The 16,835-nt window shown below is 40.1% G+C and overlaps 1 protein-coding gene across 1 annotated transcript in view; it reads left to right on the forward strand.

Annotated features, from left to right (window-relative positions):
* Window positions 1-16,820, forward strand: part of UNC5D (unc-5 netrin receptor D) — a 326,435-nt gene extending 309,615 nt beyond the window's left edge. Inside the window, exons 14-17 of the mRNA XM_019514323.1 lie at window positions 368-517; window positions 6,471-6,635; window positions 10,296-10,474; window positions 15,922-16,820. Coding sequence (XP_019369868.1) covers window positions 368-517; window positions 6,471-6,635; window positions 10,296-10,474; window positions 15,922-16,126 — 699 coding nt within the window. The 3' untranslated portion in view covers window positions 16,127-16,820. The remainder of the gene's footprint in view (window positions 1-367; window positions 518-6,470; window positions 6,636-10,295; window positions 10,475-15,921) is intronic.
* Window positions 16,821-16,835: the final 15 nt, after the last annotated feature.

The raw sequence follows: 16,835 nt of genomic DNA on the forward strand, positions 1-16,835 counted from the left end.
GAGCTAGGGCAGGCCCTGAATGAACTGAGACTCCTACTCTCTCTGCTCCAGAAACAAGCCTGGGGCCACATTTTTGACCATAGCAGAAGTTAATCCCTCATTCCTCTTCCTCTATGCTGGTCCACTGCAAGGCAAATCTTATTTCCCCCTCTATGCTGCCTCAGTTGCTCTGGCCTGCTCAGGAAGGGAAAGGCGGTACTCCCCATTCACCTACTGCATGCACTGTCGACATGCTCAGAAACCTGCAGGCAGTCAGCTACCATACTGAGTGCTGCCTCTTTTATTTTAAGATAGGTATTATTCCTAATATTTAAAGAAACCATAAGCCTCATCTTTCCTTTGTAAAGTTTCCCCCCTCCTGTTGCAGGAAGTGGTTTCGGATGAAAGACACCAAGGAGGACAGTTACTGGAGGAACCGAAGTTGCTGCATTTCAAAGGGAATACCTTCAGTCTTCAGATATCTGTCCTTGATATCCCCCCTTTCCTCTGGAGAATTAAACCTTTCACTGCATGTCAGGTACCTGTCCAATTTTGTTTACTTGTTTAATTTAAAAGGCAATACGAGTCTTCACTGGGACAAACAAGGCAATTGTGCCCTTTATTTTTGAAACGTATCTAGTTAATCAGTGAGCGTTTAGCAAAAACGCAATTTTTTTACGAGTGTGAAAAAACTGCAGAATGAAACCATTCGTATAGAGTAGTGGTAAATGTTTCATCTTACAAAAGCAAATGTTTTATGTTCCCCCGTGTTACTTTCACCTCCTCCAGACTCCCTATATTTTAGCTAAATGTTATCGTTCCCGTTAAAAGTAGTTTTTCAATATCTGTAATTGATTGACTTGTCATCCTGTTTTTAATGCAACACCGAGTGTACAGCTGAAACACAGAGTATATCTGCAAGCATTTAAATGTCATGAGTTCAAATCATAGCATGTATATTGCTGAGGATTAGAAATGACAGAGATAGAGCAGTAAGTTCTCCCATTTGTGGTGCATTAATTAAAGAGGCTGTTGAAGATGGCAAGGCATAAATCAAAGCAAAGGAGAGAGTCTATCAAGTGCATTACTGGAAACTGTAAGCAAGACACTGGCAGAGAAACTGTGCTCGTCTCTCTTAAAACACAGAAAGAGTACATAATTAGTATATTATCTCCCATTTCCTGAAACCAAATAGAGAAAGGAGAACACAATCTCTTGTGATGTTTGAGCAAAGGCAGCCTAAATGTGTAAGCATACTGTCCTGAACCAGTGGTTTTCAATCCGTGGTCCACAGACCCCTGGGGGTCCGCAGACTATGTCTAATGGGTCCGTAAAAGATTACTACGATCAATCAAAAGTATGTGAATACCCACACTCGCAATTCAAAGGGGTCTGTACCTCCATTTGAAATTCCCCACAATGCTATACAGCCTACTCTGGAAATTATGATAATAGAACAGAGGTAATTTATGTCACATAACCGGGGAAGAAAGAATGCGATTCTCACAAACTTTGGCAAAAAACCTTTTCCTCTCCAGAGTATTTATCTTAATGTATTTACTAAATTTTACAGTTTCCAAAACAAACCCAATCATGATCTCAGGGCATGTCTCACTGGTGAGTTACATACAGATTAAAACCCGGAGTTCATATGCAGTAATAAACAGAAAGACATTTTTGATACCGTTTCACGTTGCCATTTGCTTCCCTGCATACATAAAAGCACTGCAGAATTCAGTATATCATTTTCTGATCAACCCCCAAAGTAAGAAACCCTATAAAATACATTCAAGTATGACTTCAGAAATAATTTGTTTACTAAGGAATGCCTTCTAGTAAAAGTAGAGTAGAGTTGCACCCAGGACATTTAGAGACATCTCACTTACCGATCCCTGGAGATTGCCTTAAAAAGGGAACAAAATGCATTTTATAGCTACCCTGTGAAGAATTAACATCATTTAAATGGCCCGTGTACCCAGTAGTGGACCTCAGCACTGTTAACACATCTTAAATGTATTTGTTTAACTATGAGGCTTGCTGCAAAGCCAATATATCTCAATGAAGAATTCAATCTCTTTTACCTTTCTGCAGCAAATGTATTTGTTTGAACAGCCTTAGTGATGGATAACTCTGCTGTTCATTGAGCAGTGCATTTGGATACCCTATACTGAGCACACGCTACAAATATGTAAAGTTTCAGTGCTCATGAAATTTCACCATTTGGCACTGACCTAGTTTCTTGTATGGACGTAGGAGACAGAATGGAATCAACTATATAAAGTTGGACTGGATGCTGAATAAGAAAAATAGGTAGCAGGGAACAAATATACCACTGGCCAAAGTAAGACTAGGCAGGTGATCCAACAAGGTTGGGTTTTTTGCCCCCGAATCTACCTTCCTTGAGTCCGTGTGAGTTTGGTAGGTATTATGTCTGCATAGTTTTTACTACTTTGGGGCACTATCTCCTGTGCCAGATCCAAGTCTCCAGTGTATGAAAAGTGCTGAGAATGACTCAGAGGCCCAAAGACATTTTGTATGTGGTTCAGCACTTTTCCTAATGCTGCGTACAGCTTCTATGAATAAATATATTGTTTATGGTATATTAAACCTAGGTATCTTTGTACTCTGTTGGCAAGCAATATTCTGGAGTTTTCAGTCCAAATTGAACTGCAGGGTGCTGTTAAAACAAGTCCTGATAGCCATGCAAATTTCTCCATATTAATCTTTACGGGTTGTAAGGGCCTCACTTTACTGGATCTAATGTGAATGGCATAGTCCAAAGTAACTATTAAATTTATTGCTGGGAGATAAAAAAAATCAGATGAGGGAATCATAACCCATAGAGCAGTGTTTAAGTAACGCCAAGTGCTGTGTCTGCTTTAAGAAGGGTACAGCATGGGATAGATAGAACTGGCTCCATGCAGTAGGTTTACAGGTGGCAATCGCGTAACCAATGCTTGTGGCATCGGCAGCAGTGCAGGGTTAAACAACAGTTTCTGCAAAACTTCTACCATTAAAATAGATTTGACAGGATGATGATATTGAAGCTGAATAAATATTTGCATTTTATAATTGAGTGTAATTTGAATGACTTGGACGACTGAGAAATAATAATTATTGTTTTTAATAGGAACTACAGCACAATTTACACTGGCTTCATATTTCCTGCTCAGTGAAACATGGTCTGTGAGTCTGTGATGAATCTCTAAACTCTCTTTGACAGCTCAGATTTAGGCCTGATGCAAAAAAAAAAGGAAAACAAGGACCCATTTCCATCTGGTACAATATATTCCTGAATCCCACGACCCACTTCTATTGGAGTGGTCCCATCCAATTTTGGCTCCCTTTTTATTTACCTATCTCCAGCCCCAAAGCCAAAGTGAACTCTAGGTGGCTCTTTTATATAGTACAATGATGAATTTTGCCCCCAAACATTAAAATCTTCTTGTAGCTGTGACCCAACATGTGCAAGGAGCCAGGAGGGGCACTACGGTTGTTTCCTGCTGTATCTATAGGGGAAAGGCTGTTGGAAGGGTATTCCTTATAGCGCCTCAGGCTCTAAAACAACAGCCGCTTCTGGTTCAAAACAGCCTGAAGTTTTGACAACTTTCTTGGAAGACTGCAGAATACACTGGTTTCACCTGATTTTGTGGCAGAGGTAGTGGGAAATGAGATGCAAGCAGGCGTATTTAGCTGTTGGTATTTGATCATGTGCTGCTCCTTGGTAGAAAGGGAGTCTGGGTTTTGCAATAGGCCAGACGCTAAACCTATATGTAGAGAGCAGGCTTTTTTATCATTGTTCCCCTGATTTTTGGCTTAGGATTTTTACAAAGCAAGGGGGTCAATCCTCAAAAACAACCTGCAGCAGGTAGAGGTTGCTTTTCTCTGTAATATACAACGTGTGTGCAGTTTCCAAGAAAAGTTACAAGAAACTATAAAAGCCTGCAAAGAAGAATTTTTCCAGCTATTGAGTTGGTCTAATCAAAGGGATCAGATTTGCCCAAAGTTCCTTGTCTGCCTGTGTCCTTAGACCAACACGGCTACAACCTATACCGCTGTAGGTGTGTGCACTCACACTTAGCAGCAACAGTAGGTGCCAAAAGGTTGGGCTGTCTCCCACCACTTTCACAAGTTGAAGGGGGAACCCCTCAGAAGGAGCATGGATGTCAGAGCAGGAAGAGATGGCTAGTTGGCTACAGCTAGGGTAAGAAGAAAGACAGGCAGCTTTGTTGAGTCAAAGCATCTGTTTTCCCCAGTGTCTTCTGTCTTGGAGGATCCAGTGCCTGTCTTTAGCTAGGAAATGCTTTACATTCCCTCCATCTGCTAGGAGCCTAATTATAATGTGGAATCAAACTGAAAGCATTTCCGGAATACTTTAAACACTCATAACTTCACAATACTTTATCTTCTCTTATTATTTTTCACATCATTCTTTTCAGACTGGTGTGATCCCTTCCTCCCCTTTCCCAGAATAAAAGCAAAGGTGATTACTTGGGAAAAATCTAATTACAGTTGCTGCTTTCCTAATATTTTAAAATGTTTGGGGTTTGGTTTTTTTTTTTTTTTTTATCAGCTTCAGCATTTTGCTACTCAGGATTTAAACACAGCACTTGTAATTACTACTTGGTGTGTCATTTTGAATAACCCCTGGGGATCTTGAGACGATGCAAAGGTAGCTGCATTTTAGCAGTGGGTGAAAAGATAACTCTGTATCAGCCTGATCTGCTTCCTGCTTTGCTAACCCCAGTGGAAAAGAGCTGTAGAGGCAAAAAATGTCACTTTCTAACTAATGTCACAGTGGGGGGCACAGGTCGCACTACTGCAGTAAATGTGCTCAGCCCTATAGGGTGTTAGCCAAGCACAAATAGGACTGACTAGAAAGAAACAAGGGAGAAGAGAGAAAGAAGGGAAGGGAACTCATGTATTCCAATGAGCTAAAGGTTTAAAAGTCACGCTTGTAAAATGCAGGGTTTAATCGGTTGCTCTAATAATTTATTTAGACTCCAACAGCACATTACATTTTTTATAAGCATATATAATACCTATCGATGTGATTATAGCCACTTATAATACACGTCACTTATGCCTATAACATGCTTAATGCATCAGCACATCATTTAAAATGTAGCTATAATATAAACTGTAAATGAATTAAATCTACGAGTGTCACAGTTTTTATGTTTTCCTTCTAGGGCCAGAACCCCATGCCTCTCAAATCATCTCCGTCTTCAAATATTTATCAAGTTAAAATTTAGAGAGAGATGAGAAATGCATCTTTACAACTAATAGTTTAAACTTTAATTTGACACACAGCTCTCTTTCTTTCCCTTAGCATCATGGCTTATTGCAGACAGCATTAAAAAGCTCCAATCAGAGGGGTGAATTAGGGAGAAGAGTTACTACTAAAATATTAGTTTGGCATTTTTGTCTTCCTGCTTTCTTATTTGGCAGTTTGCTGCAACGTTAAAGTACTTTGAAAATAGTGGACAGCACGTTGGTTGAAGTATATGGGTGCAAGACAACTGTGTAGACTAACACTATCAAGGTGGAAGCATGTCAAATATTGGACTGATAGTAAAATAACAATGTATCCCACTCCTTAAATGTCATGGGAAAGGAAGCTAATTGAACTGTGTTTTTAGAGGAATCTTAACAAAAAGGTTTAGCTACCCCTTATTGGATATATGGTTTTACTACTCCCATGACTCCACGCCTCCATCAGAAATCAAGGTCACCAAAGATGCCAGAAGTCTGTTGCTGGTGGATTACAGTAATGACTGTAGTTATGTGCAGACAGTGTACATCCAGATTGCGTTCAGCCCTTAGGTTGGTCACTGCAGAAGGTATGGAGTTGTATCAGGTGGTCCAAAATAAGAAGAAAAGGACACCTGATTGGATCCATTCCCCTAACAGTGAGGTGGGTGGTGTATGGTTTTCTCCAGGGAAGCAGCAGAAACCTGAAGAACTCAAGAGACTTCAATCTGGACTGAATAAAAAGCTGTTGCATGTACTATAGGATCAAACCTGCATTAACTTCTTAAGGTATCCCTCTTTCATCGACAATCTGTGAGATTTGATAGCACTGTAAGGGCTAGAGAGGAACAGGTATTAGGAATTCTGGAGCCTATGTCAGGACAGGGGAATAAACACATTTCTATGCTTGGAAATACATTTATTTGGGTTTTTTACATTTCATTTTAGCTGCGATGCTCTCTCATCATCTGTGTCACTGAATGAAATTTAATCTTGTGGTAATTTTAACGTCCCAGCGTTATCAATTGGAATTGACATTAATTAGTTTTGTGCTACTCGATGTTCACGGAGACATTATTACAAACGCAATTCCAGAGGAACCATGGAAGTAATTATTATTGTTATTCTTCTCTGGTTTTGTAGTTGTGTCACAGCTTCTCTCTCCATTTCTCTCTTCCCCTCCCAACCCTTCCCCCACAACACCCTTTTTTCGTTTCCGGGACATGCTTCTTATACAGGAGATCCCTTTCACTCGTGTGTGGTGCAGTAACCAGCAGCCACTGCACTGTGCCTTTTCGCTGGAGCGTTATACTCCTACAACCACGCAGCTGTCCTGCAAGATCTGTGTTCGACAAGTCAAGGGCCATGAGCAGATCCTACAGATCCAGACATCTATTCTAGAGGTAGCTAGCTCTCTCTCATCTTTCTCTATTCCCAGCTCTGTCATTTAAGTAGCTGTATAAACAACTCCAGGTCAGTGTACTCTGTGTAAAACCAAGCCCTTTGCTTCTGAAACCAGTTTTAACCCCTTGCAGAGTTGTAGCAGATATCCAGAGTTCGACAGGACGCCGTTCCTGGGGGAGGAAACGAATATGTGCAAACGCCATACCAGTTAGATTAAGTAACTTCTACTATTTACACAGAAATGCCACTCAAAGAGCAGAGGTGGTCAAACAGTATGCATATACTCCTTCATTCAGGAGGCTTAGTTCCCAGGGAAGAAACTCCATCTTCAAGAAAAATTAGTCTAATCAGAAACCAAGTTAAAGAGCAAGCTCTTCTGCTGCTTGCATAGATCCCTCTCCTAGAGCCTTTAATAGCAGCACTAGTACCACCGTATGGTATGTTATTGCAAGACTGAACATTTGCTTACACATTAAAGAGCTTTAAAAGTGCCACCCAATGATGCCTGGCATGACAGTAAGAACTTCTTCCTACCTTTCACAGAGTGATGTGAGACCTGCTCTATTAACATAAGGAAAGCACGGTGTCCTTCCTTTGCACATGAGGTGTGAAGGGATGGATTATTCTAACCACTAGACTATTCTTCCTCCCTTCTCAACCTCCTTTTAAGTCCAGCTGTAGAAGATGATTACAAGTAGGAAGGTCTGTAGGGTGCTCCCTGTGGACAGACCTTCCTCTCTCCAAAGGATTTAGTTGCAGACCTGGAACATTAATCTGACATGATACTGGATACAGTTCTGGGTTTTACCCCTGGCATCCAAGATGTTCAGAGCAGCATGTTAAGAAACAACAGTATTCTAAAGATGCTCAATACAAGCATAATATTTAGTTGCTCGTGCTTTATTTGCATTAGTTACCGTAAACTTTAAAAGCTTATTTGTGACTGGGATGGAGAAGATTTAGAGGGAAACATGCAGAAACAAGTCACTATTTTCTCACCTATAGAAAGACTAACATAGGTTTTCCCTGTTATGACAAGTTACTTTGTAAATGGGTCAGGACAGAGCCTGTCTCTGACTGTGTTTGTACTGAAGAATAGGGTCCTGATACTGTAATGGAAATAAGAAGCGTTTTCCATGACCTCTGCGTGTGATTTTCATATCTTCCTTATGCAACAGGAAGACTTTTGTTCTGTTCATATTTCCTTTCCCCACCCCCCCACGCAAGACTGAGTCCATTACCAGGGAAAGCCATTCAGGTTTAATAATCTAATAAATATTTTTGATCATCCCTTTCCATGTATTACATTTTTTTATGTCCAATATATTAAAAAAACCCTCAGAGTCTCACATGCCTGTGCCATAATTTCTTGCAGACTTCTGCCATCATTTTTTCTCAGTTAAATTTTGCCGCTGAGGTTGGGGTTTTTTTTTTGAAGACAGGCCTGTCCACAAACCCCTGGTGCGTGTTACAATTCTCTTTTCAAACAGATTCACTAATATGGAAGGTTTTCTTATCCTATCTCAAAAATTGATGGAAGGATGAGGATAATTTGACCGTAAAAAGAGAAGAAAAAAATAGGCTGAATACTTGAACTTCTCATTGCTTTACAATTCCCACAGCTAACCAGGTTGCACTGGCTTATCTCACATGTGCAGGGTATGAAAATCTACTGTTCTTCTGCATATTTAATTTAAACAATCAGACAACGTGATGTATCTACAGAATTCCTATTACTTTGCATGAATGCCTTTTGCTATGTGCCATAAATGTTATATGAAGAGACCAGTAGCATCATTACTATTTAATATTTATGCTGCACAGCACTGAGTGGAGCCCCAATCCAGAAAGGTTCCTTGTTACAAAGGCACGTACAGGACAAAATCTCACATCCACAAAGGGACTTAGGTGCCTGAGGTCTTTCAATGTTAAAACATAAGGTGCTTCTATATCTTAGCCATCTTTTGAGTTCAGTCACAGCTCAGTAGGGTTATTTTGATCTATGTTTTGGACTTAGGCACCTGAGTCCTGCATATAAAAAAAATTACCAAGAGTTCCTGCCCTGTAGGGTTAACATATGGACAAACAGAAAAGAGCTGAAAATGGGACATTTTTTGAAGAAAGAAGCCACACCATTTTGACTTGTTCTTTTAAATCAGCACCCTTTATAAATACATTTAAGTATCCCTCGACCATGCTTTTGTGGTTTTACAAATAAAAAGGCTGATTTACTTTTTCATTGGTACTACAAACACTAGTTGGGATCTCAGACACAAACCCCGTTCTTTCTGCCTTCAACCAATCTCATTGCTAGTGATCACAACTCAACCTGCACTCAGAACAAACTGCATGAGAGAAGCAGAGCAGACAACTGCTCATTCCCCATAGCTGCCCTAGCTCCTTCAAGGTTAAACCTGAGTGCAAAAGCCTGTGTGAAGCATGAACAAACAGTACCCTTCCCCTCGGTGCTAAGTCTCCCCTGTATTGACTGAGACAAATCCCACAGTCCTTGCTTCTTGGGGCATTTTCTTGAATTTTGAATACTCCTTGTCAAGCTAGTCTTGGCAACTGAGTTACCCAAGATATGTGGCCTTTTGTTTTCTATGTACTGGCCAGAAACATATCACTATTTGATAAATTAGTTCAAAAATGCAATTTAGTAAACAGTTTGCTTGCAAATTATTGGTATTCATTTGATTCGTGACCAACATATTTATTAGATAGCATTCTAAGCTATTGTGTCTGCTTCCTTAGGTGAACCTTTCCATGCAGAAACGCTGTATATTACAGAGTCTATTACATTGCATTAGAAAACTATTTCGTTCCCTGATTAACTGAAACCTAGCTACTCAGGTGCTGGTTTAAATACCTCCGCGTCCTACAATAGTACCCTACGGTAGTATCCTCGAAGTTCAGGGTAAAGTGTAGAAGCTCTAAGTACATGAAAAAATCTCTGTTCTCAGGCATTGATATATACTCTTAGTTGTACTCGTTCATGAGTAGTGAATATGGAGAAAATGGACTAGCAAACACTTCCAATTTCAGTGAACTCCTTTAAGTTTGGCAGCTTACAGTGGATCAAGGTGTCCCACTGTGTTTATGGTATAGTAAAGGGAGTTTCTGTTTCTCAACAATGCTGAAAATACTAGCTTATTACCAGGGAGTTAAGTTAGAGGATATATCCAGTGCGGAAAAAGCTCGGCAATAACAAGAGCACACACCAACTGCTGAAACTTCCTTAGCCTGACGAAGGGTTTTTGAACCCGAAAGCTTGCTTAGTAATTGTTTTCCAACTATTTAAGTTGGTCTAATAAAAGATATCAGATTCACCCAAAGAACCTTGTCTGCCTGTGTCCTTAGACCAACACAGCTACAACCTACACCCCGGCAATAGCTTAGTGACTTGAAGCTTAGCACTGGCAGACTGGAGTCAACACTGCATCCTGAGTTTTCCTGGGTGATGAAGGCCAATGAGTAGTTTTATCTTCCCTGTATGTAAAATGGGCTAATAGCTCTTTCCTACCTCCCAGGACTGCTGCCAGGGTAAAGATAGCGAAAAGAGCTAGGTGTTTAGTTGCTATGATAACGGAGGTGACAACAGTACCTTTGGCAACCAGAAAGCCGACGTAGTAATTGTCTTGTTTTTGTATTATGCACAGAATGAAAGAGAAACTATCACCTTTTTTGCACATGATGACAGCAACTTCCCTGCACAGACTGGTCCAAAGGCCTTCAAAATCCCATACTCCATTAGACAGAGAATATGTGCAACATTTGACACACCCAATGCCAAAGGCAAAGACTGGCAGATGTTAGCACAGAAAAACAGCATCAACAGGTAATGGAAGGCAATTCTAAAATGCAATATTTGCATATGCAATAGGAATAATTTGTTGCTAGCACAGGTTTTTTGTTGCTGTTATTATTGTTTGCTGATATTAAATACGTTTGAATAATAATTACCATACTTACTCTTAAGGGAAAACACTGCAGTTCATATATCTTTTTTATGTGATTAAAACAGCAGCTGAATGGAGAGCATCTCAGATTTTGGCTTTATTAGGCCACTGTAACATGAACCAAAGCTTGTGACACAAAACAGATTAGTGGGTAAAGCAGTGAACTGCAACTTAAAGAGATTTGGGTTCGGATACAGGCTCTGCGACATGTGGCTATGGGCGGATCACTTAATCCATGCTTTGAACATTCATTTATAGGAGAACGGATGGTAATTTCCTTCCTCGCTGGGGCATAGTGAAGCAGTCGGAAACCACACTGAACGGGGCGCTCACACAAACGCTCTATACACACATCCCTCTCTTCCCGTTCGTTGTGGTCAGGGAGAGGTAATAACTGTGTAACATCCGACACCAAGGCAATTCATTTGTGGAGACATTTGCAGGGTCTTGGCAGAATTTGTTTTTAACCTGAACAAAATCTTAGATGGAAACTGCCTCACAATCTCCCTTCTGAACAACACTGAGTATGGAATTACAGCCAAAAGGCCAGCAGGCAGAGGACAAAGCCTAAACTCTGTGTTGGGATGCTGAGGGTAATCCCCTTTGTTCCCCTGTGCTAATGTCTCATCCCTGCATCTGGTTTAAGCTTGCATTCCAGATGAGCTTTCATCTCCCCATTTACAGCGACGCTTGCATTTCAGCACCTGTTTGCATTTAAGCCACCCCTGCTTTGAAAATGCCTCCCTAGACCTTTCCACTCAGAGTTTGCTTGCAGGTAAAGTGAAGTGCTTTTACTTTGTTTTGGAATTGGTTGTTTCTCATGTTTCCTTTGTTATGGAACACAGGTTTTTTCACTCAGTGCCAGTCTCTTAAGAAAGAGTCCCTCTGTTTGGGAAGAAAGGATGAATGGGAAGAGTAGGCATGCCTTCATTTGCTTTAGACAGTGTGCTAGTGACCACTCTGACCATCGCTTTAGTTCTTCTGTCTCGAATAGGGGATATGGCAAATATGAGCTTAGCCCACTTAGACCTACAGAACATTTGCTATTACTGTTGTTTATTGAAATAAAACAATGGCTATGAAACTATGTTGCTTCATTCAGGAGCGGTGGTAGAGATGCTGTTTGTAGAAGAGTTAACATGTAAATAGGAATTTCAGGATCAACCGAGTCACTACAATAATGATAAAAACCTTTCAAGTACTAATACACTAATTTCTTTGGTTTTCAAAATGCTAACCTTCCTCTAAGAAGGCAGATACAGCCACAACATGGACTGTAGCTTGTGCTATCCTTATACTTTCTCCCGGTTGTTTATTTAGGGATGAATACAGGGATAAGTTGCCTCTTAACATTCCCTTCAGGTTTAGCCCTGAACGATATTACTTTGACAAAGGCACTATCAACTTGCGAAACCTGATAAAACTGAACCATCGTGCACTTAGAGAAGGAAGAAGGGCTCGTCATAAACTAGGATTCATTAGGTTCTTAGGGACTGCAGAACAGTATTTACCAAAGCCCATGCTATACCAGTAGGATTTATGTTAAACTAAGCCAGCTTGTTGCAGAATTTTCTTTAGAAGTGAAGTGAGCGTCTGTTTGTTTTACCTGAGGCTGCCTTGTAGTACTTTGGATTCCACTGACACACCGGCTTTTGGATGAAACTCTGACAAATAAAACAAGTTAAGTGCATTTTTGTCTTGCCGGTTACTTGCTGTTGGTATGACTGGAGTCTCACCTTTATTTCGCATTTAAACAACTGTATGGAGGGTTGATTTCGGTCATGTAAGTGACTCCCATTAAATGAGACAATTATGATGATAGGAAGATATTACTATTTTTATTGAAAGTGGTTCAGTTCCCCACTTGGTACTACTGTACTCTTCCAGGAGGCACAGTTTTTGTAATGAGGTTACCTTATTTATTATAGACACTTTGACTTGTTTTTTAAGTGCAGAAATATATGAGAAAAGCTCCAAGAGTATATTCTTTTACCTGTTTTCGTAAAGGTAGGATAGTCTTCTGTGAGTTGGGATGGGAATTATATTATGGAGGTATTTAAAAATATTGCATTTTTAGGTGCAGGGGACTACACAGTGGGGAACAATTAAGACCTGCTATAGGTGGCAGATGCCCCAAGATGTCTCATGGAAGGAATAGACAAGATGTGTAAAAACAATTCTTTTTCTACCAACCAAGGTAAAATCAAGTAAGGAGTGCTTGTTGATTTAAAAAAAAAATACATCTCAGGCACAACTAGCTGCCTATTAACATTACTCAGCCACCTTATGTTCAAAGAATGGGCATCCACACTGCTTCCAGTTTGAACAGAAGGTGAGATCTCATCTTGGAATAAATAATGCTGCTTTACACAGAGGTGGCATGTGTCTTTCCAAGCACTCTGGATACATTTTATTATGAATGGGATAAAGTGTAAAAGATACTGGCGGTAAATTGGAATTGGACACTGTGTGTTTGGAATAGCTTACATCCTGCTGTCTGTTTATAAATGATCCCAAGCAGGAGATATATTTCTGGAACAAATAAATACAGGTGGCTTACCACTTGGCTTTACCCCATTCTTTCTTTCTTTCCTCCTTTTTTTTTTTACATCCATAATAAAAATCAAACAATGAGAAGACAGAAGAGAGACTGCTGTCAGCATGGTTGGCAGATAGAAACTAGTGTTCACGTAAGCTGTAACAAATATTCCAAACCATAATACCAATATCAGACTAGTATGTCAACAAACATGAAGGCATGGGTCAGCTGGCCACTACTTTCCGATCACATTTGCAAAACTACCCTTGTGCAGATAACAGCATGCAAAGTTTTGCAATGCAGTGAGCAAAATGTATTCTAATCCCCATCCTAATAATTAAGCAGCTGAGCTGCATTGTGCAGTTTTACAGAAGACCTTGTCTTACATTGCCTGTGAAACACAACCACATTCCTTAACACTCACAAAGATATAAACTCTGACTAATATGGATACACCTGCAACCTATCTAGGTGAAGTACAAACTGCAGTGGTGGGAGACAACTGTAGAAGAGGCAAGATAGGACATTACATGCACGCCATTATCGTGTCCCACCATTGCTTTATTTTCCACAAAACTATTTTAATAATATAAAAGTTTTTAAAAGAAATTCAGATTCCGACCGTCATGTGTTACCCATGTAGGCGATTGGCTTCAGGGAAACTCCTCACTGAGCCAGGTACTACTCTGTCTATCCAAAACAGAGAGCTAGGCAGTTCATCCTGTGACTCTGCACTTTGCAATGCACTAAAGCAATTCAGGGCTTAAATTCTAGTTCACCGCAGAGGCTGTCTGTATTAGAATGCAATATCTGTACATGATTCACTATTTGCATCTAACTTTCTGCCACCTAAAGGTGCCACACACGGTACAAAAAATAGCCGAGCCTGTGAAAAAAAGTAGGTATATGCCTGTTTTAATAACCCAGGAGTAGCAGCAAGAAGGTGTTTGGTATCAAACATTTTTTTTTCAAGTTTGCTTTAGCTGTGACTTGAGGGCACATTGCTCAGGAACAACTGCTATGAATTCAATATACTGGTAAGCTGCCTTAAAAGCCTCTAGATCAAAACAAAAGCAACCCTGAAAGAAAAATAAAGAGTGCAGACATGGTTTGCTGATTTACAGTGCAACACCGCATGCAGCTTGAGGGCACTTATCTTGAAATCGCAATCTCAGGGTAAACCCTGCCCTTGATGACACAGACACTTTTCTAGTATGTGTGGGTTAACTTGTGCAAAGTGGCCCAATGTGTGTTGATTTGGTTTGGGGTTAGATTTTTTTCTGCTGGGCTTTCATCAGTAAATATTGGTCTGAGCGCAAGGCTTACTAGTAACCTTGGGCAGGAATTATGTGAAATAGGTCTGTTGATAATTGCCTAAAAGGGTCTTGTCCCCGCAGACTTCAGCTGGCAAAACTTTATTTTGGCCTGCAATGACAGAGCAAGGCCTTCCTGGCACCAAAAATATACAGCAACTAGAATGTAAGGGGCTTATTGCACTCAAATGTTGGTGGTAGCTTGAGTTTGTAGAAGTCACATCTTCTTCAGGCTAAAACCCTTGTCTGACTGTCCCACACCTGGAGGACTAAAACTTGGGTGGCTCATTCATGGGGAGTGGCCACACATTAATGGAACATGAGCTCGGTAACATGGATCAGAGATAAACCTGCCCTGGAGTGGCATAACTTTCACCTGCCTAAGGGGTACTTATAACTAGTTTCAGGTGCTAATGTGTAGACAATCCAGGGAGTAAGAGTACCACAGTGCTGCCTAAAATTAACAAGGCTCTAAGCCTTTTAATTTAAGGGAGCTGCACGATGGCTTCATCAGATGAACGGATGCTGCATTACAAAGAAACCAATGTCAAAGGTATCTAAAGCTACTGCCGAACCAAATGTTCCAGGAGTACTTGGAATAAGTGCTGCAGTTATAATTTAGACATTTCAGTGTCAGTAAACAGCATTAGCTGTTTCTCACATCTCTTTGCTGTTCTGCAATTCAATCACTTTCTTTCCCGCACTCACATATATATGTATATATAGTGCATATTACACAAAGTTTATGCATGTGTGTTCGCATGCAATAGATTTATTTGTATCATTATATCCAGGCAAATATACAAGTAGTTGCATCAAACAGGCATTGTGGCAGACGGAAAGGATAACATGAATTTATTAACCAGGTTGTTCTGCCAGGTCTCTTGCAAATAATATTCTGCAAAATTCCATAAATCAGATATATGCATTTTTTAACCAAATCAAAATGTGTAAGTGAAAAAAGATGTAAAAATATATGATACTTGTAGTTCAACACCACCGGTACCAGTTAGAAGTCAATTTTCTCTCATCTAACATGCATACGCAGATATATATTTAAGTTTAACCTATACCCCTTCATAATGTTAATTTGATGCTTAAATTATATGAGTGGCTGGGACAAGGTCTTATTTAAATTACTATCCACAAATCCTTGTTCATCCTACCTCTTTAAAAATGAACCCCAGTGTCACCTGAAGGTTAGTCTCAACAACACGCTTCCATGCAGTACCACTTCCATTTCTCCAAGTCCTGCTTTTCCTGAAGGTTTTAGAGAAACGAAGTTACACTGAAAAGAAAATTGGCATTTTGAGGAGCAGCTGGCTGGCTACTTTAATGTCCGTGAAGTCTGCTTTCTTGTCTGAAATGCATCTGTAGCAGCGGGGATGATGGAAAGAAGGTCAGTTTCACATTCATGGTAATAATCATGTAAAGACCTTTCTAATCCTTTTGTTTTACCTTTCCTCCCTTTTAGGAATCTCTCGTACTTTGCTACACAAAGTAGTCCATCTGCTGTCATTTTGGACCTCTGGGAAGCCCGACATCAGCATGATGGTGACCTTGACTCCCTAGCCTGTGCTCTGGAAGAGATAGGAAGGACGCACTCCAAAATCTCAAACATTACAGAAACTCAGATCGAGGAATCCGACTTCAACTACAGTAGACAGAATGGACTTTAGCCATTTCTTTTCCACTCAAGAACCAATGGCCAACTTTGACTTTTACATTAGGGAGTTTCTCCTTGCAGGGAGGAAATAAGGGTTTTCTGCACATTGCATATAAGGAATCAGATCTTCATTTCCACTATACAAGTTTTAGCTGGAGGAGCAGAAGCCCCACTATAAAACAACCCAAGAAAATGCCAAGCTTCTCCACGATGCCATTGTCTTCTCAGAATTAACACTTATGGTTTGCGTGTAGAAAACAAACCTTGCTTTTCTACAATTCCTAGGAGGCAATAGGATAAGGAAGCTACAAACTCTGAAGGTAAATATCATGAAATAACTTATTTAGGGAATAATAATGCAAACCAGAGACACAAAGGTGGCACTCACAATTATGCTAAATAAATAATGTACTAAATATTCAGAGCTGCTTGAGTCTCTGGGTTTCAAGGTTTGACTATCTGGGCTTAGAGTCTCCAGTGCCCTGCACCTTGTTAATTTTCCATGGTGCAGAGGTGGATTTACAACACTATCCTGACAATTTGATAGCTTTATGCATTCACTTTGATAGAAACTAATTGCAGGACAGCAGAGAATCTGGACCATGGTATTCAGCCATTCAGGGAATTGAAGCCTCTACCATTTCCCTAGCTACTCTGTTGGGAAAAACACCCCAAACATACCTTCCAGAAATTGTTACGCTTTTTTTTTTTTTTTTTTTTAA

Source organism: Gavialis gangeticus, unplaced genomic scaffold (assembly GCF_001723915.1).
Source record: "Gavialis gangeticus isolate Ggan-Ray unplaced genomic scaffold, GavGan_comp1, whole genome shotgun sequence".
Taxonomy (NCBI): Eukaryota; Metazoa; Chordata; order Crocodylia; family Gavialidae; genus Gavialis; species Gavialis gangeticus.